This window comes from Terrapene carolina, unplaced genomic scaffold (genome assembly GCF_002925995.2).
Source record: "Terrapene carolina triunguis isolate 2854851 unplaced genomic scaffold, T_m_triunguis-2.0 Scaffold443, whole genome shotgun sequence".
Classification (NCBI taxonomy): domain Eukaryota; kingdom Metazoa; phylum Chordata; order Testudines; family Emydidae; genus Terrapene; species Terrapene triunguis.
In genome coordinates this window covers 1,453-23,670 of record NW_020664794.1, presented here as the reverse complement: position 1 = coordinate 23,670, position 22,218 = coordinate 1,453, and the positions used below count along the sequence as shown (strand labels likewise).

Genomic DNA, 22,218 nt, shown 5'->3' with positions numbered 1-22,218 from the left:
TATCCCCCCTTAGTTGTCTTGTTTCTAAACTGAACAGCCCCAGTCTTTTTAATCTCTCCTCATATGGAAGCTGTTCCATACCCCTAGTCATTTTTGTTTCCCTTCGCTATACATTTTCCTATTCTAATGTATCTTTTCTGAGATGGGGTAACCAGAACTGCACCCTGTATTCAAGATGTGGGTGTAATCAATGTATATAATGGCATTATGATATTTTCTGTTTTATTATCTATCCCTTTCCTAATGGTTCCTAACATTCTGTTAGCTTTTTTGACTGACACTGCATGTTGAGCAGATGTTTTCGAGAACTATCCACAATGCTCCAAGATCTCTTTCTTGAGTGATTTCAGCTAATTTTAGACCCCATCATTTTATATGTATAGTTGGGATTATGTCTTCCAATGTACATTACTTTGCATTTATCAACCTTGAATTTCATCTGCCATTTTGTTGCCCAGTCACCCAGTTTTGTGAGGTCCTTTTGTAACTCTTCACAGTCAGTTTTGGACTTAACTCTCTTGAGTAATTTTGTATTATCTGCAAACTTTGCCACTCACTGTTTACCCCTTTTTCCAGATCATTAATGAATATGTTGAACAGCACTGGTCCCAGTACAGATCCTTGGACCCTGCTATTTACATTTCTTCGCTTTGAAAACTGACCATTTATTTCTACCCTTTGTTTCCTGTCTTTTAACCAGTTACTGATCCATGAGAGGACCTTCCCTCTAATCCCATGACTGCCTATTTTGCATAAGAGTTTTTGGTGAGGGACCTCGTCAAAGGCTTTCTGAAATTCCAAGTACACTATATCCAGTAGATCACCCTTGTCCACATGTCTGTTGACCCACTCAAAGAATTCTGATAGCTTGGTGAGGCATGATTTTCTTTTACAAAAGCTATTTTGACTCTTCCCCAACAATTCACACTATAGTTTCAACCAGTCTGCCTGGTACTGAAGTTAGGCTTACTGGTCTGTAATTGCCGGGATCGCCACTGGAGCCTTTTTTTAAAATTGGCGTCACATTAGCTATCCTCCAGTCATCTGGTACAGAAGATGATTTAAACAATAGGTTACATATCACAGTTAATAATTCTGAAATTTCATATTTGATGTCCTTCAAAACTCTCAGATGAATACCATCTGGTCCTGGTGACTTATTACTGTTTAATTTATCAGTTTTGTTCCAAAATCTCTTCTACTGACAGCTCAGATTTGTCACCTAAAAAGAGTGGTTCAGGTGTGGGAATCTCCCTCACATCCTCTGCAGTGAAGACTGATGCAAAAAATTCATTTAGCCTCTCTGTAATGGCCTTGTTTTCCTTGAGTGCTCCTCTTCAATCGTCTAGTGTGGCCCCACTGATTGTTTAGCAGGCTTCCTGCTTCTGATGTACTTAAGCTCAATTTTTTTTTTATGAGTGAACATTCCTTTCAAGGGAAAGAATTAGGGGGCAATAGACACAGAATTAAACACATGCTCATAGCTAATACTGTGCTATGCCTATATACCGTACAAATGTTTGTGAAAAGCAGGCTGAATTTACTTTAGTTTTGTTTTCTTACCAAAAGAAATTGAGTAGAACAGTAATTTTCTAGTATGGCTATAGATTTCTCCCATTTGTTAGGACACCTATTAAAATTAATTTGGGGGTATGTGATGTGAGGGCATATCCACACTACAATGTTAGGTCAGCTTACGTCAACCTAACTATGTAAGCGTACATGCTATAGTGTTCCTCCCGCGGCTGTAACTCACCTATTACTCCGACCTAGTAAATCCACCTGAACGAGAGGCATAAGGCTGAGGTCGGCATAGTTTGGGTGACACAATGTCTGTATAGACACTGCCTTACTTTCATCGCCTGTTGGCTGTCAGGGTGGCTGACCGCTGGAGTTGTGAAATGGACAAGAATGGCAGTTTCACTGCTGGTAGAGTCCCCGTTTCGAAATTGAGCTTGGGGGTGGAGGGGAGGGGGAAGTGTTTTTTCCAGCTGTGAGACCCAGAAGTGCTGACAGCTGGAGCCTCACTGCCCTGCGCTGAGAGACCGGGCTGTGGGCTCCGCACAGAGCTTCCAGCTGGAGCCCAGCTGTAACCCGGGCTCTCTGATCCCACTACACACAGAGCTCCCAGCTGGAGCCTGGCTGCCGCCTGGGTTCTCATCTCCCCACTCCGCATGGAGCTCCCTCTGCTGGGAGCTGAGAGCCTGGGTGGCATCTGGGCTCTCAGCCCCCCAGACTGCCCCTCTTACGTCAGTGCAAGTTCTCCTGGTGAGGACATGCACCACTGACAGAAGGAGGGTAGCGTGGACGTGAAAAACGGCAGTGATTACTGTAGTTGCTGTAAGTCTACCTAAGGGCTTGTCTTCACTAAGGGGGTCAGTCGACCTAAGTTACGCTACTCCAGCTGCTATGTGAATAACGTAGCTGGAGTCGACTTACCCCGATGTCTTCACTGCGCTGTGTTGACGGGAGACGTTCTCCGGTCAACTTCCCTTACTCTTCTCAGAGAGCTGGAGTACCAGGGTCAGCTGGAGAGCGCTCTGCCATCGATTTAGCAGGTCTTCACTAGGCCTGCTAAATCCATCTCTGAGCGTTGATCTCCCGGTAGTGGAGACAAGCCCGAACTTAGGTGGATTTAATTGTGTGGTGTAGACGTGGCCTGCCTGGAAAAGGAGCTAAGTTCCAGTGCTCAGTGTTGTCACTAACACCAAGCACGGTTCTGCAAACAGGAGATAATTTCTTCTCTCATTTATCCTGGTGCCAATTCAGAGTAACTCCATTGACTTCTGTGGAGTTACTCTACTTTCATATTGGTGTAACTGAGAGCAGAATTTATCTGCTAACTGCAGTGCTTACTCTGCATTTTGTCTCCAAATTACTACAGTGGTTGAATAGCCCGAAAAGTGCTTTGAGGTCTGATTCTTCTGATGAAAGACGCTGCGGAAATGTCAGAGTTTAATACCAGGGGTTTCTTTTTGCAATGTGAATACACACACAAAGAACTCTCCCTTTCACTGGTGTGACATTAGGCCTGAGTTATGCGACAGCATCAGGGGTAACGTTTTGTAGTTGCATGTTATTGACTCTTGCCAGAGAAAGAGTTGCTGGATATGTGCGTCAGGTGCATTACAAACCAACATAAACTGAATATCTTGAAATATAAAGCACAAGTCACCAGCACAGGAAAAATACTGGGTTAGGAAAAGAAGCCGTTACCGAGGCAAAGGAGGGGAGAAAAAGTGCCTGAAACGGCTTCAGAGCCATCTTGGAAGTGAAAATTGTGCAAAGCTGATTAAAAAACCCTGATCCTCGTTAACACATGAGGCCCCTTGATGCTTCCCTAATGGTGTAACGGGACATTACTGAACATGAGGATCAGGTTCAAATATTAGTAAAACATGGTCATTGTCTGTGCAATGCAGCTATCAAGCGTCAGCCCGATGCAGTCTAAACGGTCAGTTATAAAACTAGCAAATTAGTTGTATAATAGTGTGAACCTGCTTTTTATGGTCACATCTGGAGTGTGACCCGATAAAAATAAACATCCAGACATAGGAAGTGCTGAGTAGCCTAGGGTGAGCAGTTCTTGCACTTTCTCTTTGTAGCTGGGTGTGACAGATGGTGAGGGGACCCCAACTTGATCTCAGTTTCTCTTCTTGTGAATAGGATCAGGAGTGGGAGATGGAGTCCCAGCAGTGGACACCTTTCCAGCCCTCTACTGTTCCTCAACAAACTTCTGCTAAAGAGACAAAGCCAAACTCTGCAGAGATTTCGCTGTGGACTGTTCTAGCTGCAATTCAAGCAGTGGAAAAGAAGGTGGATTCTCATGCCACGCGGTTACTGAACCTGGAGCGTAGAACAGTGACAACAGAAAAGAAATATTTTGACTGTGAGAAAACGGTAGTGGATTTTGGGAACCAAATGGAGAGTAAGTGGGCGGCGCTGGGAACTCTGATCCAGGAGTACGGGCTGCTGCAGAGGAGGCTGGAGAACATGGAGAACCTGCTGAAGAACAGGAACTTCTGGATCCTGAGACTCCCCCCAGGCACGAAGGGGGAAATCCCCAAGGTAACGATGTAGCTAATAATATTCAAGAACTGTAGTAAAACAGTTTTCATTATCTCTCTGATTATTACCGCCCTGACTCTAACATTCCCAAACGCCTTTATGCCTGTAATTTTGTATACGTGGCCTGTTGGCAGTGAAGGGATTTTCTGGGAAAGTCTAGTGTTAAATGGGCCCATTATTTTTGAGAGAGGAACATTTTCAAAAGGTTTCACTCTTCAAAGAGTCTTTATTTTTGTAAGTTGACTTCTCACACAACTTGGTGTAGAAACTCCATATCTGTTCGTTTTCCTCTGTGAGATCTAGTGCAATATGTTATATAATGGTAGAAACCTGAGTGAATCCGAAAGCACTGTGTTGTGTCTGTGGACTTTATAATCTTTTTGATCTTGCCACGTTTATAAACTCTACAGCAGTAGCCAGTGGAATTTTGTAAATTCTACAAACCAAATACATTTGAGGTAAGTTGGCTAGAGCTCTGCAAGTATGGCCTGAACAATCTGTGCAGTCTATAGGCCAAATAGTTTGCGTCAAGGAATTTGGAAGCTTTATTCAATTTATAAATTGTTATTGAGGTTTGTGCTGTTTATTTTAACTCACTCGTAGGTAGCAACAGAGGGTCCTGTGGCACCTTTAAGACTAACAGATGTATTGGAGCATCAGCTTTCGTGGGTGAATGCCCACTTCGTCAGACACATGCGTCAGATGACAAAGTGGGTATTCATCCACGAAAGCTTATGCTCCAATACATCTGTTAGTCTTAAAGGTGCCACAGGACCCTCTGTTGCTTTTTACAGATCCAGACTAACACGGCTCCCCTCTGATACTTCACTCGTAGGTGTCAGCCTCTCTCCCCTTCTCATTAGATATTGAACAGGGCTCTGCAGGGGTAGCTCGGATTATTACCTTTTCATTACTCTTTACAAAATCTTGACTGCTGTGAAGTGTCATAAATAAAACGAAATCCATCAGCTAAATGAACGCTGTATTGTATCTGATCACAAAGGAGCAGATGCACAAACCATTACTCACTCTGAGCAGTATCTTCATCCACCACTAGTCCCACTGAAGTCACTGGAACGACTCTTGAAGTAAGGGCTTGTCGGCATGGGGAAGTTACTGGAAAATAGTTGTGGTGTGTATTTATTTGGCGCATGCAATCTGGTCAAGCCAAGCCACGGCGTTCTTATCAATGATGTTCAAGGCATGAAAGCCGCCGGGAAGTTGAGTCATTTTGCTGTCCTCAACAATGTGTGCCATGGTTTGTGGCTGCCCACATCAACCTAATGGACTGTCTCTAAAATGCCACCGAAATTCCGCTGCAGCACAAAGTCCGTGTCCAGTATGAAACCGGTTCAGAAGGCTCCATTGCCTTCGCAGTAAATCAAGCCCAGGTTGATGTTGAGTGGGGTCTGAGACAAGATAATTATTTGTCACTTTCTCTGCGGATCATGAAGCTCACCACACATCCTCTACCATAAATCCCTCACCTGGGAAACTTATCCACAAAGGGCGCCGTGAGGGCAGACGACCATGTGGTGGATTAAACAAGGCTTTAATTAATGGTAGATGTGGCATATTACATAGTTTCATCACGAGCTTTGCTACCCTTTCCTCTCTGCGAATGCTGGGTGGAGCAATATTGCAGAGATCCAGTAACCATGGTAGAGGAGTAGATTTAAGCGTGCCTGAAATAATACGCATGGCAGAATTACATTGTACGTCGATCACCTTTGTGTGAGATGAGCAAGCCCAGGCTGGAGCGCAGCACTCCACTGCTGAGTCACAGAGTGCCAAGGCTGAAGTGTGTAACAGTTGGGCCTTGGCGCCCCATGGCGTCCCGGCCAGTTTTCCAAGCAGGTTGTTGTGTGTTTTGACCTTACTTGCTGTCTTTGTCAGATGGTCACAAAATGTGAGAGTTCTCTCCAACGTGACGCCTAGAAGGACCGGGTGTGAATCGTGCTTTATTCGCGGACCATTGAGAACTACGTTCAGCTCTCTGCTCGTTTGTGCATGACGGAAGTGGAAGGCGCTCGCCACAGTCTTACTTCCACTTGGTATCAGGCACCTCCGGCGACAATACTCGGCCATATGGTGTGTCTAAAAAGCAGAGTACCCCATGTGGACGCTCTTACTCGGCACTAAGACTGCCTTCTTGCTGTTTAGGTTAATCCACTTCCAAAATGGATTAACCTACACTACACAAAGGCACACTTAGTGTGGAATAGCTGTTCTGCACTAGCTCTTCTGAAATTCTTCCCCATGTAGACACGCTCTAAGATACTGCTCAATGGGAATGAGGGTACCAGTGCTTTGGCATTCACAGTGGGCTTCCCAGTAAGTAACACAAATGATGCTCTTCTAGAGAGTGTGGTCATTCCCCTCCCTTTTGTTCCTCTCCTCATGTTTGTGTCTGAATTTTGGGCATTTGGAGGGGAAGCATTGTGGGTTTCTGTACAGTACCTGGAACTCTTATGGAAGCTGTAAAAATAAATTATAATAATGAGAAATGTTCTTGTGTGTCGTCCCCCTCACCCCCGTCTCTTAAAGGCTAAAGAAGATGAAAGAGGCAGTTGACTTTATGGCACTGGGGTGCCATACAAGGTGCTGAATGAATCTGTAACTTCTGTGATTACAGGTCCCGGTGGCATTTGAAAACGACTCTGTTTACTTCTCTGAGCAAGAATGGCAGAACTTAGACGAATGGCAGAAAGAGCTTTACAAGAACGTGATGAAGGGGAACTATGAGTCTCTGATCTCGCTGGGTAAATATTGGTTCTCACTCGTTTAGTAGATGTTCTGCAATCTCAGATAGTCATGGGCCAGCTCCAGCACTGGGCTAATGGATTTGCACTGGACATAGAATCTTCGTGATGGGTCAACACATTTTTCACTGTTATTGATGCCGGTTTAGAATGAAAGGTATGCAGGGATGACCTGGTCCCTCCATCTCCAGAGCCTTCTGGCTGTGGATAATGGTTGCATTACTTGGAAGTACGCATCCAGAAACCTGCTTTGTTCCATGTGTGGTGCCGATGAAAATCTCCTACTGAACAGGGTAACAGAGGAAGAACACCAGGGGCAGAGAATTGTTCGGTGGGAAATGCACAGAGGAAACATTGTAGCTAGAGGGAGGCATGACCGCATGTGCTGTTGGTGTAGTACACAAGCACCGTGGATTATGGAGGCATTGACTTGATGGCCTGTGGCTGAACTGTGTGTTGGAGACACCTGGGCTGCTGGAAACCTCACAAGCTTTGGTGGGAACAGGTTGGATTAAAGACAGTGGGCAGGAGAGACAAGGGGCCAGATGGGGAAAAACTCAACAAAGTGGAGGGATCGATGGACAATCAGCTTGTGGTGGGATCTGGTGCTTGTAATCCACCCTTTAGGTCTAATGTAGGAGACTAATAAACCAAGCAGGTTCTCATTCTGGTCTCAGGAACTGTGGACACAAAATAACCATCGCTTACCCCCTAGACAGGCTCTGGCCTGGATGGGTCTCTGGCCTGACTGCAGGTTAATAACTAGGGAAGTAGCTTAGTACTTAGTGCCTGAAAGATAACGATCTCTCTCTGCATGGAGAACCCTGAACCTCCAGCAGGCAGCCCTGCTCCTCCCTCACCAGACATTTGTTTCTCTAGGAGCTTTGTTCCCATTACGCACCACTTCGAGCAGTGACGGGGTGCCTAAAATCTCGTAGTGCTCAATGCCACATGGAGCCAGGGAACGCTGATCTGTTTTTCCATCAATAGACTATGCACTCTCCAAACCTGACCTTCTGGCGCGGATTGAACGAGGGGAAGCGCCCTGCGAGGGGGAGGAGGGAGACGTAGAGGAGAGCGAAATTCCTGCAGAGCCCAGCACAGGTAAACTCGTCATCTTTTCCTTATTTTAGGGCTTTCCGTGGTGTCCTCTCCATCGTATCTAAGCAGGAAACAAAGGTGTTTGTGAACTGCTATAGATGCAGTTTTTCAGCTCCGGCTGAGTGACTCGTTAGCAGCTACAGTGTAGAGATGTTAGAACAACATAATGGGATTTCTCTTTCCCATGCACAGAATCACTGGTGTATACACCGGACGCGACCTGCCAGAGTGAAGGCGAGGAAGAGCCGTGCACCAAGGGACAGGAGAACTCGGAGGAAAGAGAGATCCCGGCTGAACCCCCAGTCGGTGAGTGCTGTGCTGAAACAGCAGTGTCCTTGTAGCTATCTTGTCACAGAATGCGTGGAGTGAGGTAGGAGAGAGGCCCCTGCTTTCGAGAGCTGGGGAAAGCTCTTATGAAAAGGGGCAGAGGGAGCAGAAGACGCGGGAAGAGAAGTCCTGTGTAAAAGCCATACAGCTTGGAGTGAACCTGCTGGCGGTTGCAAGGGGAGGACAGAAGGATGCTGCGATGGGGGCAAAGGGGATTCACAGAAGAGAGTCAACTTGCCGCCTGTTTTCTCTTTCCATTAATAGAGTGTGCGTTTTCCGAGCCAAGCTGTGTGTCCCGGGTAAAGCGAGAGGAGGAGCAGGGGCCCTCGGAGGAAGTGGACATATTCTCAGAGCCCAGCACTGGTGAGTTATCAGCGGTCTCCCAAAATACTGTGCAGCCTGAGGTAGAGTGGAGAGCTGGCACCATACAGAGACTTCCCCGGGGGGGAGGTATATGTGGAGGGGGAGGAAGCGGGGTGGAGCTGGGAGTGTTCTTGCAGGCTCGTGCGGGGGACAAGGGTCCAGAGCCAGTCTGAGGACAAGGGGAGGGGGAAGGAAGGGTTTAAGGCCAGCGTTGAGTACAGAATTTCCCCCTAACGGAGGGAAAGTACCAGGAACATGTGGCAGCTTAAGCAATGGAGTAACCCACCCCCAAAATAAAACAGACACATGGCTCCTGGTCTCCCTCTCTCCCTCCTGGGGCAGCAGATGCTATGGCAGCGACCACCTTGTGGGGGAGACAAAGGACGACCAGGGAGGGTCCCGAAGCTGAAATAAGACAAGGCGAGTACATTGGCTGGGAGGGGCAGCTCCCTGATCACTTTGTGGGGATGCTGGGCCCCATGGTCAGCTCCTAGCTGACGGTTCCGTCCTGGGGCTGCCAACCAGGAGTATGGCCCATTCAGTCTGTTGGGCCACCAGTGAGGAGCCTGCCCCCTGCATGGGGTCTCATAAGCCCTGCCCATGCTCACTGCCTCCCTGCTATCACCCCCAGGCACCCAGATGGAGCGGAGTTGCTGACTCCAGCCCTGAGAAGGGGTTGGGTGCCCCTCCCTGAGGAGGGGATGGGGAATCACAAAGGTGTGGTTGGGGCTCAGGTGCTCTGCACAGCTCCAGAAGGCTCCGAACTCCAGATGCCAGGCCTGAGGACTGGGCCATTAAAGCTTTCGGTCTTTGCTCATAAATCAGCCCCGACAGACCGGATTGCCTTGGTTACTCTTCCCATAATTCCTCCCACCTGCTCACTAATGCTGGCACCGATGTGTTTAGAAGTGAAAGTTGGATTCCAGGTACAGTCTTGGGTTGTCAGGCGTCCGGTTTTTGACCGGAACGCCCGGTTGAAAAGGGTTCCTGGCAGCTCCAGTCAGCACCGCTGATGGGGCCGTTAAAAGTCCGGTTGGCAGCGCAGCAGGGCTAAGGCAGGCCCCCTGTGCCCTGGCTCCGCACAGCTCCCGGAACCGTCCGCCATGTCCCTGCAGCCCTTAGGCGGAGGGGCAATCAGGGAAGCTCTGTGCGCTGTCCCCGCCCCCAGCACCAGCTGCGCAGCTCCCATTGGCTGTGAACCACGGCCAATGGGAGCTGTGGGGACAGTGCTTGCGGGCGCGGGAGGTGTGCAGAGCCCCCCTGGTTCCTCCACCTAGGAGGCCGGACATGCTGGTCGCTTCTGGGAACTGAGCAGAGCCAGGGCAGGCAGGGAGCCTGCCTTAGCCCTGCTGCGCTGCAGACTGGGAGCTGTCTGAGGTAAGCACCGCCCAGCTGGAGCCCATGCCCCGATCCCCCTCCTGCACTCTAACTCCCTTTCAGAACCCACACCCCTGCCCCAGCCCCGAGCCCCCTCCCGGAGCATGCACCCCACACCCACTCCTGCACCAGTTTTTCTAGTAGCTGTGTGTAGAGGCTGAATAGTACCAGAGACACTAAGGAAGTAACCCTGAATGTAGTGGTGTTGTAGTCATGTTGGTCCCAGGGTATTAGAGAGACAAGGTGGGTGAGGTAATAGCTTTTATTGACCCCCTCCTGCACCCCAACCCACTGACCCAGCCCAGATCCCCCTCCTGCACCCTGAACCACTCATTTCTGGCCTCACCCCATCCTGCACCCCAACCCTCAGCCCAGTGAAAGTGAGTGAGGGTGAGGGAGAACAAGCGACGGCGGGAGGGGGAATGGAGTGAGTGGTGGGCAGGGCCTCTTAAAAGGGGTGGGGCAGGGGCAGGCCCTCGGAGAAGGGGCGGGGCAGGGGTGTTCGGTTTTGTTGATTAGAAAGTTGGCAACCCTAGTACAGTCTCACAACAGCGATATAGAGAGGGACGATGCCCTCTGCCCAGTGGGGAGATGTCTCTGTGCTGCCCCGAACTGCATTGGCTCTTTTCGTCACCATCGTTGTCGTAAAAGCTCTTAACTAATGAACAGTCTGTTCCCACCCCATGGGTCACTTCCTGTTTTTGAGGTTCCTCCCACTTTCTGAGTACGCGTTTTCCCAGGTTGTTTCCCCCTCAATGTGCTAATTGTGTTTTCCAGGTTGAATTTCCTTTTGTTCTCTTACCCACCTTGTTATCTTCTCCTGGTCGTTCCTCTTGATGTTGTAACCTGCCCAGTTTAGTAACCTTTGTCAATCCCATTAATACGCTATTTACTCCTCCTCCCAGTCATTAGTAAAGACCTAAAATAAGCCTGATCCCTGCTTTGCCCTGTCGGACTCCTCCCCCTGACTCGATAGCTGTTATTTATCGATGCTCTTCATGCACTGCCCTTTGGCTGGGTTGTGGTCCGTATCACAGGTTCATAGCCAAGCCCGTTGGAATGAAATGCTCAGATTGGAATGGCCAGATGGCATGGCCTGGTCTCTCTGGAGGATTAGCCTGTCAGGGTTCTGGGAAGATTGTGAAGCCAGCTTGGAGATGAGAGGTGACTGGAGAACTGTGGCAAATGTCCTGACGATGAAACCTTCTGTGTGGTCTGACCCATCGTGACGGGATCCGTGTGCACAGACAGTGGTCGTCCTGCCCAAGAATGGGAAACAATTAGCCTGCTCATGTTTCTTCTTCTAAGAAGGACATCTGCGCAGATACTCCCAAGGGAGCAAAGGGGAAGGTGCGTGCCCAGGATCCAAAGAGCCATTGGAAATGAGCCCACTCCCTTTGAAGAATGAAAGATGCTGACCCATTTGTATAGGGAAGGAAGCAGCAGCACAGACAGTTTGAGCAAAGGAAGCTTAGTGAAAGATGCTGTAATGTGGCGATGGCTGTGGGACGGTGGTGGTGACGTGGAGAACGTCTCATGTTCATGAGGTCTCAACACCTACAATAACCCAAACCGAGGCTTCTAAAGAGGGTTTGACTGGCTCCCTGCCGGGGAGTTGTGAGGATGGACGGAGGGCCTCCTCCAGGGAGCACCGAACCTGAGGGAGAGAACAGAGGCAAGGGGCATGTTTTTGAGAGCCCGCTGGACAGACAGTGGCTGTAAGGACGAGCAGTGCTGACTGACAAGGCTATGAGAGAGCTTTATCATGGAAAGCCACAGCTACCGATTTCCCCCCTTTTCTATCGAAGTCTCCGAGCCTGCTCTAGTGCGGGTAGCCACAGTCGCCGCTAGACGAGGTGAAGTTTAAGTGCTGTTCTCTGTTTCTACTTCTCTCCGGTTTGTATAAAGTCTCTTGTTTAGATGCTACTGTAACTCGGTTGACGCGGGCGACAGCTGCTGTCCCCGAGGCGGAGGAAGAGAGGTTGGATTCTCTGGCCCCAAGGTCGTAGGAAGAGCTTTTGGCAGAACTGTGGTCTGCGTTGCCGTGAAAAGGCACCACAGACAGAGTCCTCTGCCATATATAGGAGCCAGGGAACAGTGACCCTGGGCTGCAGGCCAGAGTGAGGAGTTCAGCAACAGCCGGGACAATGTTAGGAGGATATTTTAAAAAACTCGTTTAAATCTATATCCAGTGTGGCCAGCAAAACCCTTGACACCACTTCCCAAAGGGTGAAATTCACCCGGTGCAGAAGGGCTCCCAGCATCTCTTAAAGCCCAGACCTACTCTGTCGCTGTGTGTGAACATGACCCCGTCTTACTCAGCCAGCTCTTAGGTCTACTCATTCACGTCTGCTGGCATGAGAGACTAAAATAAGTTCTTATAACTCAAAGCCTAAAAGGGAGTGAGCTGGATTCCTCGTGCATCATCAACAGACTTGTTCGTTAGGTTCCAGTGACAGGGATAGTCCGCTACGCCTGTGCACGCCCACTGAAGGCGAGGGAGGTTGTAAAGGCGTCCCTAAAGACCTGAGCCGGCCTGCCGAATCTTTGGGATTCGGGGTGATGTGCTATAAGGAAGAACCCGGCTTGCCTCTCAGATCCCAGGCTGAGTTTGCAGAGCTGGTAGCCAGAGGATGCACTGTTTGATTTGTAAACTAAGCACAGCTGATGCGGAGCAGCCGAGAGTCAGTGACGATGGAAACTCCTGATGCCATTTGTATTGTGGCTTTACGCAGTTTAAGTGCTGTGTGAAGGCTTTAAGTGCGTTGGGCGAGTCTTCTGCACTGGGGGGGAATTACAGCCGGTGACATGCATTGTCTCTTTAGACATGAAAGCTTAGATTGAGAGGGGAAATGTAGCTGCTTCGCCCCGATTCTCCAGTGGCCTTGGTAACAGTCTGGTGTTCCCAGGCATGAAACAGGAAATCAAACTGCTGTTGAGCTTGTTGTCTCCAAGGGGAGCCGGATGCTCAGCGCTGCTGGAATCTGTCTTTTCCCCCTGTCCTCCTCCAAACACAAACCATTGCACAGGACTGTTCTAGCTCGTTTGCTTGGGAGAACCGACCGTAACGGGCTTGTGTAATGACGTGGGAATGATTAACAGGTTTCCTTTATTCCCAAGCAGACACAATAAAATTTTCTGTATTTTATTTTTGTTTTATTCCAGCAGATAATGGAATCATGTTCCAAACTGAGCTGCTGGAGCATGGGGAACGTCTCAAACACTTGCAGCTGCGAAGGACATTCTCTGGACTGTCTGAAGAAACTGTGTTCCGGACTCCCAGGGAGGGAAGGCCTTTGGATAGTCCAGACAGCTCAATAATGCAGCCAAGGAACCATGTCAAGGACAGGCCGGTAGAGTCAGTGCCCGGGGAAGAAAGCTTCAGGGAAAGCAACGCTGTGACTTTTTACCGGCGAAGCTGCCCAGGTGAGAGACCACACGTGTGTGCTGAGTGTGGGAAAGGCTTTCGGCTGAAGAAGAGCCTCACGATGCACCAGAGAAGTCACACGAAGCTGGGATGCTATGAACCTGCAACGTGTGAGAGAAGCTTTGTGTACAAGCAGCACTTGACGATGCACCAGAGAATCCACACTGGAGGGGCCACTTACAGCTCTGTGGAGTGTGAGGAAAGCTTCAAACAGAATCACCACCTGAAATCCCACCCCAGAATCCAGACAGCGGACAAGCCGTACAGTGCCACTAAATGCACGAAAAGCTTCAACGTCAAATCACCTTACAGGCAGCACCAGAAAAGCCACGTGCGAGAGAGACCCTATAAGTGTAATAAGTGCCAGGAGTGCTTCTCTCAGAAGAAAAGCCTCATCACGCATCAGAGAATGCACACGGGAAGGAGTGGAGGGTCGTTAATGTGCACGTACTGCGGGAAGAACTTCAGTCACCCCTCGGATCTGATTCGACACCAGAGGATCCACACGGGGGAGAGACCCTACCAATGCACTGAGTGCACAAAAAGCTTTACGCAAAAGCAGCATCTGCTCCAGCACCAAAAAATCCACACCCGCGAGAGGAATCGTCTAAACGTGCAGAACATGAGAGACGCTTTGCTAGACAACATCTTCTTCTAGCTCACCCAGGGCCCACTCAGTGCTATGGCCCTGTACTGTCGCCATGTGCTCATTGGTGCAGACAATTTATCGCCAAAGGAGGCACACTGTAGGGTAGGGGCCACACAAACTTCTTGCTGGAGTGGTGGTGTGTTGCGGTATCTCGCAGCTCACTTTTAATGTGAAATGCTCCAAGTTTTAAAACAAGTGACTTGAATCACTTAATTGAAGTGATAACTAAATATGTTTCTTGGGAATGTCTGCTATTTGTCTGGAATTGGCAATATGCAAGCTACTCCCCTCGATATCCTGCAGCAGTCAGTTCCATAAGTTAGTCACATGTCGTACATGCCCCAAACGGTCTACAGGTTACTAAAAGTATACACACACACGGGGCACTGAGTGATACCCTTGCTGACTGTCTCTGGGCAGATGCCAGGGAATGGGAGTTGGTTGCTAGGGGTAGGGCAGTGATGAGGCATATGAACAGGGCAGACAGAGGAAGTTTGCTCTGCAGCTGCCAAGTTCCCTGGAACTATCCATCCAACTCCTTCTCTAGCACTGAAACTGACTTCTCATATGCTGTCAGTTGGGCCAAATTCTTTCTAAATGACACTGTAAATCTGGGGGAACCCACTGAAGACTCTGGAGTAATTCCAGACTTATGCTGCAGTAGTTGTGATCAGAATTTGGTCCAAGACTCATCGCACGTGAGTACATCTGCAGGCGAGAGCGCATTCGCAAGGTTTCCTTTTATACCTCTGTTTAAGACACAAACAATGCAATTGAATAGAAAAACAAATTGTTAGCAGGAGACAGTACTTTCACTACACTCAAACGCTTGCTGAATTTCATATTGCAGTGAATTACTGTCTTGATTGCCCTCTTTTTCCTGGTAGCTGTATCATAATATTTCTGTTTATTTATTATCTGGTCAGTATTTTTCCTGTCTGCACAGTATTTTGTTTGTTTCCTTTCTGTGCAGCTCATGGTGTATCTGCTTCTCTTATTCTCCTCTCAGTTCTTTTACTCTCATTTTTGGGAATCAGGGCTTGCCATACTCCGGGACTGTTAAACTCACACAGCTTGGTAACATTTATTTATTTGGTACATTGTCTAAATGTTTAGATCTCAGCTACACTGGGGCGAAAACTGCCACCTGAAGTGGTTTGAAACCTGTTTTAGTTGGTCACATCATATTAATCCAGGGTTAGAAACTATATTGTCCTCTCCTGGGTTCCAGTTTGGGCCTGTACCTGGTGTCTGGTTGTTAGGACTATGGCCCCTCAGGGAGGGGCAGAGCTGTTCCACTGACTCAGTCTGGCAGTCAGACCCGGGTGGGTCTCATTAGCTCCATTTGGGAACATCAAAGGCTGTGGGCCTTTAAGGAAGAGAGAGCTAAAGGGGGACCTGCAGGGAGAAGCCTTAATACAGTTTCGCAGGAGAGAGATTGGCTGGTGATTGACTTTGGGGGCTGGGCTAAGGTCTTTGTTTCAGTACAGTCCTGCCGTAAGGTCTTGTTCGGTCATTTAAATAAAGGCAAACTCCAGAAGGGCGCTGAATTTGGACAGTAACCATTATGGGAGCATGGAGTGGGGACTGTAGCCATTTACAGGGCCTTTTCCCCACTCCCTACCTAACCCGATTTGGGCCCATCGGCACTCCCGAGCCAAGCTGGGTTTAAACCCAATGAACCTGAGTAGAGTTTTTTTTAAAACCAGTTCATGACTGTTTTAGTCCTTGTGCAGCTGGGAGTTCGTATTTAATATACTGTGTTGGATTTTTAGTTGAGAAGTTTATTTTTCCCAGCATTGGTGAGTTCTTTGATTTCCCAGTGGCTCTGAGGGTTGTGATCAGGTCTCTTGTTGGTCTCTGTGTGTATATTCATTTTTCCAAGTGTACTAATCCATGAGCACCTCAGGCTTCACCTGTGCCAAATTGCTGCACACCATGGCCATCCTGACCCACCCGAGGGCAGCAGGGCTACAGCCCAGATCTTCCAGAAACACAGGGTCCTGCCACATGTGCAAAAGGAGAATCTCTCTTCGCATTTAGCAACAGAGGGCCTGTGGTAGGTGGAGGAACACTCCTGATTTTGTCCAGTACGCGTATACTAGCCAGTTCTTCAGTGTCTGTTTTTTTAATTACTTCACTTAACCCCCTTATTTCCCTTTTAAACTTGTACTGTTTAGACTGTGAGCCCTCCTGGGCAGGGAACCTGTCTCTGTCTCTAAGTGCCGGGTAAATTGACGGCAGTAGATGCTTGATTATTAATAATAATAAAATTAAGCTTGAACAAACGACTGAAGCTGCGAAGTTCTGAATGTTTCTTTTCTGTGATGTCCATCTTGTGAGTTCTGGACAAAGTCCTAGCTGTGAAAGCAGCTCTGCGTGGCCCTGGGGTGCGGGCTAAGGAGGAGCTGCGCAGTGCATCCCCACTGAGCAGCTACGGAATATATGATGTGTCTTTGGACTTTTTTCTCAAATGAGAGGCCCCCCTGTGCTCCTCTAAAAGATGGAATTCTGCTAAGAGCAAAACCTAAAGCCAGGGGTCATTCTTGTGATGCTTCACTCTCTCAATGGAGAAGGGGTCAGAGGTGAGTGAATCTCCACCTCACACCAGGAAGACTTGATTTAAAAAAATACAGCAGTGGAATTTGAGTGTGTGCGCGCATAGCCAGTACCAGCTTTGAACAGGACAGTGCCCATGCAAATGCCAGACAGCAGAGATAACCTTCTAAACTTGGCGTGTAAACAAGGAGCCACTCAATAACTAGGGATCCAGTGCTGCTTTTACAGACTGAGCAGTTTTACAAACATCCTCCTGGCAGTAAAATAAGCCTAGAGCATGCACACTTCATTACTGACTCCAGCATGGCCCATGACTTGATTGCAAGGAATTCACAGACCTTCCAAGATAAAGATGCAAAATAAACTGGATAAAACAAAGGATGCAGAGACTCTTGGTTACCGCTCAGAAACTGCAGCCCCATAAGTTCAGATGTTTGATTTCCCCGTAACTGGAACATGCCCTCCTGCAGTAATCTTCTCTCTAGTTTGAGATTATTTCTGTAGCCTGCACAAATTATAATTTCATTTACACACATGGTAGTCGCCACAGGTGACTTCTAGGCTGTTACGGTATCTCCTACAAAAAGATAACAAGCACAGCAGTAAAGTCCTAGAACTTCTTTATCTCTACTCTATTGAGTCTTTATTAGCCTACCCATCGAGGCCAGTGCAGAATTGTTCTTTCTAGTGTATTTTCTAGTGTTGATCTTTTAATTCTTCATTGTTATAACACGTATTTCAGAGCATTAGTGAGAGAGAGAAGTGAATTGGTTGATTGATATGGTGTCTACTTTCTGTGTCTTTCTACTCCTAAATATTTTGCAGATACAGGCAGACACTAGGCACCTTAGAAATGGGTGGGTAGAAGAAAGCAGATGGACAGTAACTAACTTTTGATTAGGAGTTTTTTTAATTAAAATGATTTCTGTTTAAGCCTCCTAAGCATTAAAAAAGTCAGTAGATTACATTGGATGTAAAGTCTCCATTCCCTAATACTGCCTTAGATATTAAAGATGGACTGCTGTTTGATACCAGGTGAGACATGCTTCACTTCCCTAAGTCCTGTTACTCTACAAAGTTTAGAAGCTAAGAAATCTAGATTTTAAATGTTCTGGGCACTCTTGAGATTCATGCCTCAGAACTGATCTGAGCCAGGAGCCGAGAAGAAATATCACAGTATTGCCCAGCTGACTAGATTCAAAGACTCTTGGCTGAGGCAGACACCAGGTAAAATGGGATTAGTGGCCAGTTCCCATAGGGCGATTCCAGGCTTCCTGTTTAGACGCCAGTTTAAAAAGGGCCAATTTCTCTTCCTTCCCTGTGTTCTCGGACAGATGGACGCAGATGGGGAAGGAGGGGAGACAGGAGCAACAGTAGGATGTGGGTCAGAAGAACTGTTCTTTCAACATTATTAAATACCCTAGAAACCCATCTGAAAATGATTTCCTTCAGCCGGTGGCTGGTTGTCCGCGGTGTCACCTGCAGGCCCCACCCCTTCTCTGTATCAGGAAGTGACAAACCAAAAATGTCTTTCATCTGAAGACGACTAAGCGTTGTAACAGGGCTGGCTCAGATGCTGCTGCCAACCCTGCAGTCAGAGGCTCCTGGGTGCCCACCTGGTGAGGAACAAGCTGAAATGCCTGTGTTCCAGTTCAGGGAGCTGCCTGGCCCTGACGGCAGCAGTGACAGAGCCTGGGGGAACTGGGATGCTGCCGTCTCTTTCGTAGTGCTGTCTGGGGCCTCTCCTGGGTTCCCCACATCCTCCCGTTTGACAGGAAACTGTCAGATGCTAAATCTCCCATTCCCTCTAAGGGTCTCTATTGGTCCTGCCATGCTGCCCATCTTCCTTTGGCCCCCAGCTGCCATTGCATAGAGGGGTGGGATGAAGAAGGTGGCACATTGACTCTGGAGCCCGGCATCCGGGGCACGTGGACTTTCTTAAAGCAGCCAGCCTTGATTTCTTCCTGGAGCCGATCCGTTCTCGAAACAGCTCCCTGGGCTGCCAGGAGGATGGCTGCCTTACAAAGCGCTGTCGGAAGGTATGCCTGAGAAAGCCATGGAAGTACGTGTAGCTGGGGTGGTCATGGATGGGGCCCCCCCCCCCCCCCCCCCCCGGCAGCTGACACAGCTGTGCTGGCAAAGCCTCCAGTGTAGGTGATCGGCACAGTAATGTCATTTGGGGAGGTGATGTTACCGTACTGACAGGAAAAACTCCTTCTGTTGGGATAAGCTGCCTCTACGCTAGGAGGCCTCAGCTGTTCTGGCTAGGAATTTGTAGCGGAGACAAGGCCTTAATGCTTGTTTTGTATATGAGCCGTCCAGTCCCCTGGTGTCCTGGGACCCCTGACAGGCTTGCATGGGACAAATCCATCTTCTCCCAGCTGTTTTATTCTCCTTTGGCCAAAAACATTTGGTTTGAGACGTCGGCTCCGTCAGTGTCAATAAAACATAACAGCCCCCAATGTCTCTTTCCATAGATTATGCAATTTCCCAACCTGACATTTTATCCTGGATTGTACAAGAGGAAAAGCCGAGTGTCAGGAATCCAGGAGCCTTGGAGGAGCGAGAAATGCCTACGGACCCCGGGCCAGGTGAGCTCTGCTTGCCAGTGAGTGAATGGAAAGGCAGCGCCCTACAGAGATGGGGCAGACTCTTGCCCAAGCAGAGAATTTACAGCCCAGGAAATTATGGGAGAATGGGGGTACGGGGGGCAGGCTCATGTATTGGAGGGGCAGATAGGCAAGCGAGTCCTCTTGCAGACTTGGTGCCCAGAGGACAGGATGGAAGGAGGCTGTAGTCTGCAGAGTTTAAAGCCAGAAGGGACCAGTTTGACCTCCTCATAACACAGGCCATTGAATCCCACCCAGCGACTCCTGCATCGAGTCCAGTAACGTGTGTGTGTGGGGGGAGGGGGAATTGGGGTTACAGCTGACTGTAGACCCAAGGTAATAGGCTGACATCCTCAGGTGAGGTTAGAAGAAAAAGAAGAGGGAGAGAAAAGTGTTGCAGGTAGATGAGGCAGCACAAGCAAATGACGGACCTCCCGCCACCCCTCCGTCCAAAGCAAGAGAGAGGCCTGGCTGTGGGAAGGAGAGGAGGCCAAGGCTAGGGGCGCAGATGGCTCCGAAACGAGGGCAGTAGGGAGGGAAGTTTGGAAGCCAGGAGGTGCTCCCCTTGTTCCCTTCCCCATTGTCTTCTGAGAATTCCAGCTTCTCTCCTCCTTTTGTCTCTACATCACCTCAGAAATCCCTCCCTCCTTCGCTTCCCCTGCAGTTGTAACCTTTATCCCCACCTTGATCACCTCCTGCTTTGACTGCTGCGACCTCTTCTCTGGCTGGGCTTTCCCATGAGCAGAGCACCAGGGGCTGGGCCTGCGTGTGCTCCATGGCTCTGAAAACCGGGCCTCTTTTCGGTAGAGGGGTAACTGGATTTAGAGGCTGTGAGCTTAGGCCCCCAGTTTTGAAAACTTTGGTGCATGCAGGGAAGGCAGCTAACAAATAATAGCCATGAATAACAAGGCTGAAATAAAAGCTCTCTCTCTCCTATCCATTAGATTATGGGATCCTGATCAAAACTGAGCAAGAGGAATGCCCTGCCGTCCTGGAAGCACTTGGAACGTTAACAGGAGCGTCCCAGGAGGACGTTGGGCAGGGTCCTGAGGAGGGTTGGTGCAGTGCAGTATCACAACTGAAGAACCACCTCGGAAGGAGAGGACCAGCTCAGCTTGAAAGATGTTTCAGCAACAACAAGCCAGTCGCCATTCACCAGAGAAAGTCTGCCAAAGACAGGCCTAATAAGTGTGCCGAGTGCGGGAAAGGCTTTAGGCTAAAGAAAAGCCTTATCGTTCACCAGAGGAGTCACACCAGAGCAGGACCCTACGACTATCCGAAATGTGCAAAGGGCCTCGGTCACAAGCAGCAGTACCTGCTGCACCAGAGAGTCCAGGCAGGAGAGGGAGCCGGCAGCTTGCCAGACCGTCAGCAAAGCGTGGCACAGATGCTCAGTCTCCAATCTGACCCGGCAAGAGGCAGCTGCTGTCCAAGCACGGAGTGCGATAGCAGCTTCAGTCCGAACTCCAGCCTAAGCAATCCTCATCTCCTGCAGGCAGGAGAGCGGTTGTACGTGTGCACAGAGTGCAGGAAAAGCTTTCGGCTGCACATCAACCTCCTCATACACCAGAGAACCCACGCCGAGAAGTGCCAAGGGCCCCTTATCTGTCCATACTGTGAGAAATGCTTCAGCCGCTCTTCCCACCTCATCCGACACCAGATGAGCCACACGGGGGAGAGACCCTATAAATGCCCAGCGTGCGAGAAGAGCTTCACGGATAAATCCAAGCTCACCAATCACTACAGGATCCACACCGGGGAGCGGCCCTACCACTGCAAGGAGTGCGGCAAGAGCTTCAGCCGCACGCACCATCTCCTGAAGCACCAGCAGATCCACACGGGCGAGAAGCCGTATCACTGCACCCAGTGCCCAAAACGCTTCTCACAGAAGCACCATCTCCTGGGGCACCAGCGTGTTCACACTGGGGAGCGCCCCTACCAGTGCACGGAGTGCGTCAAAAACTTCACACGGAAGCAGCACCTCCGTGAGCATTGGCGGGTCCACTTGAGAGAGCCCCCGAGTGCTCCGAACACTTTAGACATCAGCGGACTCTGAAATGTCACCTGGGAGAACAGGATCCGCTGAGGGCCTGAGTATAACCAGCAGGCTAGTCCATGGAGAATGTGTTGGCAGTGGGGGGAGACTTACAGGCTGGTATCTCTTTACAATGAAAGCGTCGCGAACACAGAAAAAGGAACCAATGAAGAAGAAATGAAAGCCTGATCCTGCAGGTACTGCATTCACCTTGCCTTCAGTGAGCTGTAGGCCAGGGCTAGCAGTATTGGACCCTTAACCTGCAGTGAAATGTTCGCTAGTGTGCTGTAACATTTATAAAGCATTCCTTTTGAAACACTTGATATTGTTATGACAAAGGAATTCCCTGTATTTGGTGTTCACTTGGTGATTTCAGAGTGATTTTTAAGGCTCCCTCGATGTTTTATAGTGCATGGATCATAGTCATTGAATACTCTAGGTAAATGCTGCCATCTCTGGCGTGGAGCACGGTGGCCATCTTGCATCACCAGCATTACATAAACTAAAGACAAAGCCCAAGACTATGGAATAAACTCCCATCAGAGCTAAGGCCTATCACAAACCTCACCAGCCTCTGCTCTAAAGGCTCTGCAGTTTGGACGACGGGGTTGTAAACTGTAGTGCCGCACTGTGATTATCCTACGAGTGCGGACGGAAAGTGACCTAGTTCACATTAATGTAGTCCACCTCTGGTCATGTGAACTAAAGACCTTTTTAGTTTGTACTTGCAGGGTCTACACAGGGCGGGTGCAGTGCAACGTTGTAGTGCACACTGCAGCATTCCCCCCGGTCGTCTGACCTGCAGGGCCATGTAGACGTGCTTGAGGCAGTTTTTAGACCTTGCCTTCTCTGACATAACCACAGAGCTGTGTGTGTATCCAGCCTGGATGCTCCACTGCAAACACTGCTCCACCTGGGGAGAGAACAAATGGCCCAGCTGT

The 22,218-nt window shown here is 49.1% G+C and overlaps 1 protein-coding gene across 3 annotated transcripts in view; it reads left to right on the top strand.

The window, feature by feature from the left end:
- The window catches only part of LOC112117457 (zinc finger protein 777-like), a 22,278-nt gene extending 703 nt beyond the window's left edge, over nucleotides 1–21,575 (top strand). The window contains exons 2-8 of one of the 3 annotated variants that reach the window (XM_029913071.1): nucleotides 3,667–4,068; nucleotides 6,704–6,830; nucleotides 7,821–7,934; nucleotides 8,124–8,237; nucleotides 8,523–8,621; nucleotides 19,111–19,224; nucleotides 20,187–21,575. In XM_029913071.1, coding sequence (XP_029768931.1) covers nucleotides 3,667–4,068; nucleotides 6,704–6,830; nucleotides 7,821–7,934; nucleotides 8,124–8,237; nucleotides 8,523–8,621; nucleotides 19,111–19,224; nucleotides 20,187–21,298 — 2,082 coding nt within the window. In that variant the 3' untranslated portion in view covers nucleotides 21,299–21,575. Of the gene's footprint in view, nucleotides 1–3,666; nucleotides 4,069–6,703; nucleotides 6,831–7,820; nucleotides 7,935–8,123; nucleotides 8,238–8,522; nucleotides 8,622–13,163; nucleotides 16,321–19,110; nucleotides 19,225–20,186 lie in introns of those variants that run through there. The other 2 variants (XM_029913073.1, XM_029913072.1) reach the window with 2 other exon arrangements.
- Nucleotides 21,576–22,218: the final 643 nt, after the last annotated feature.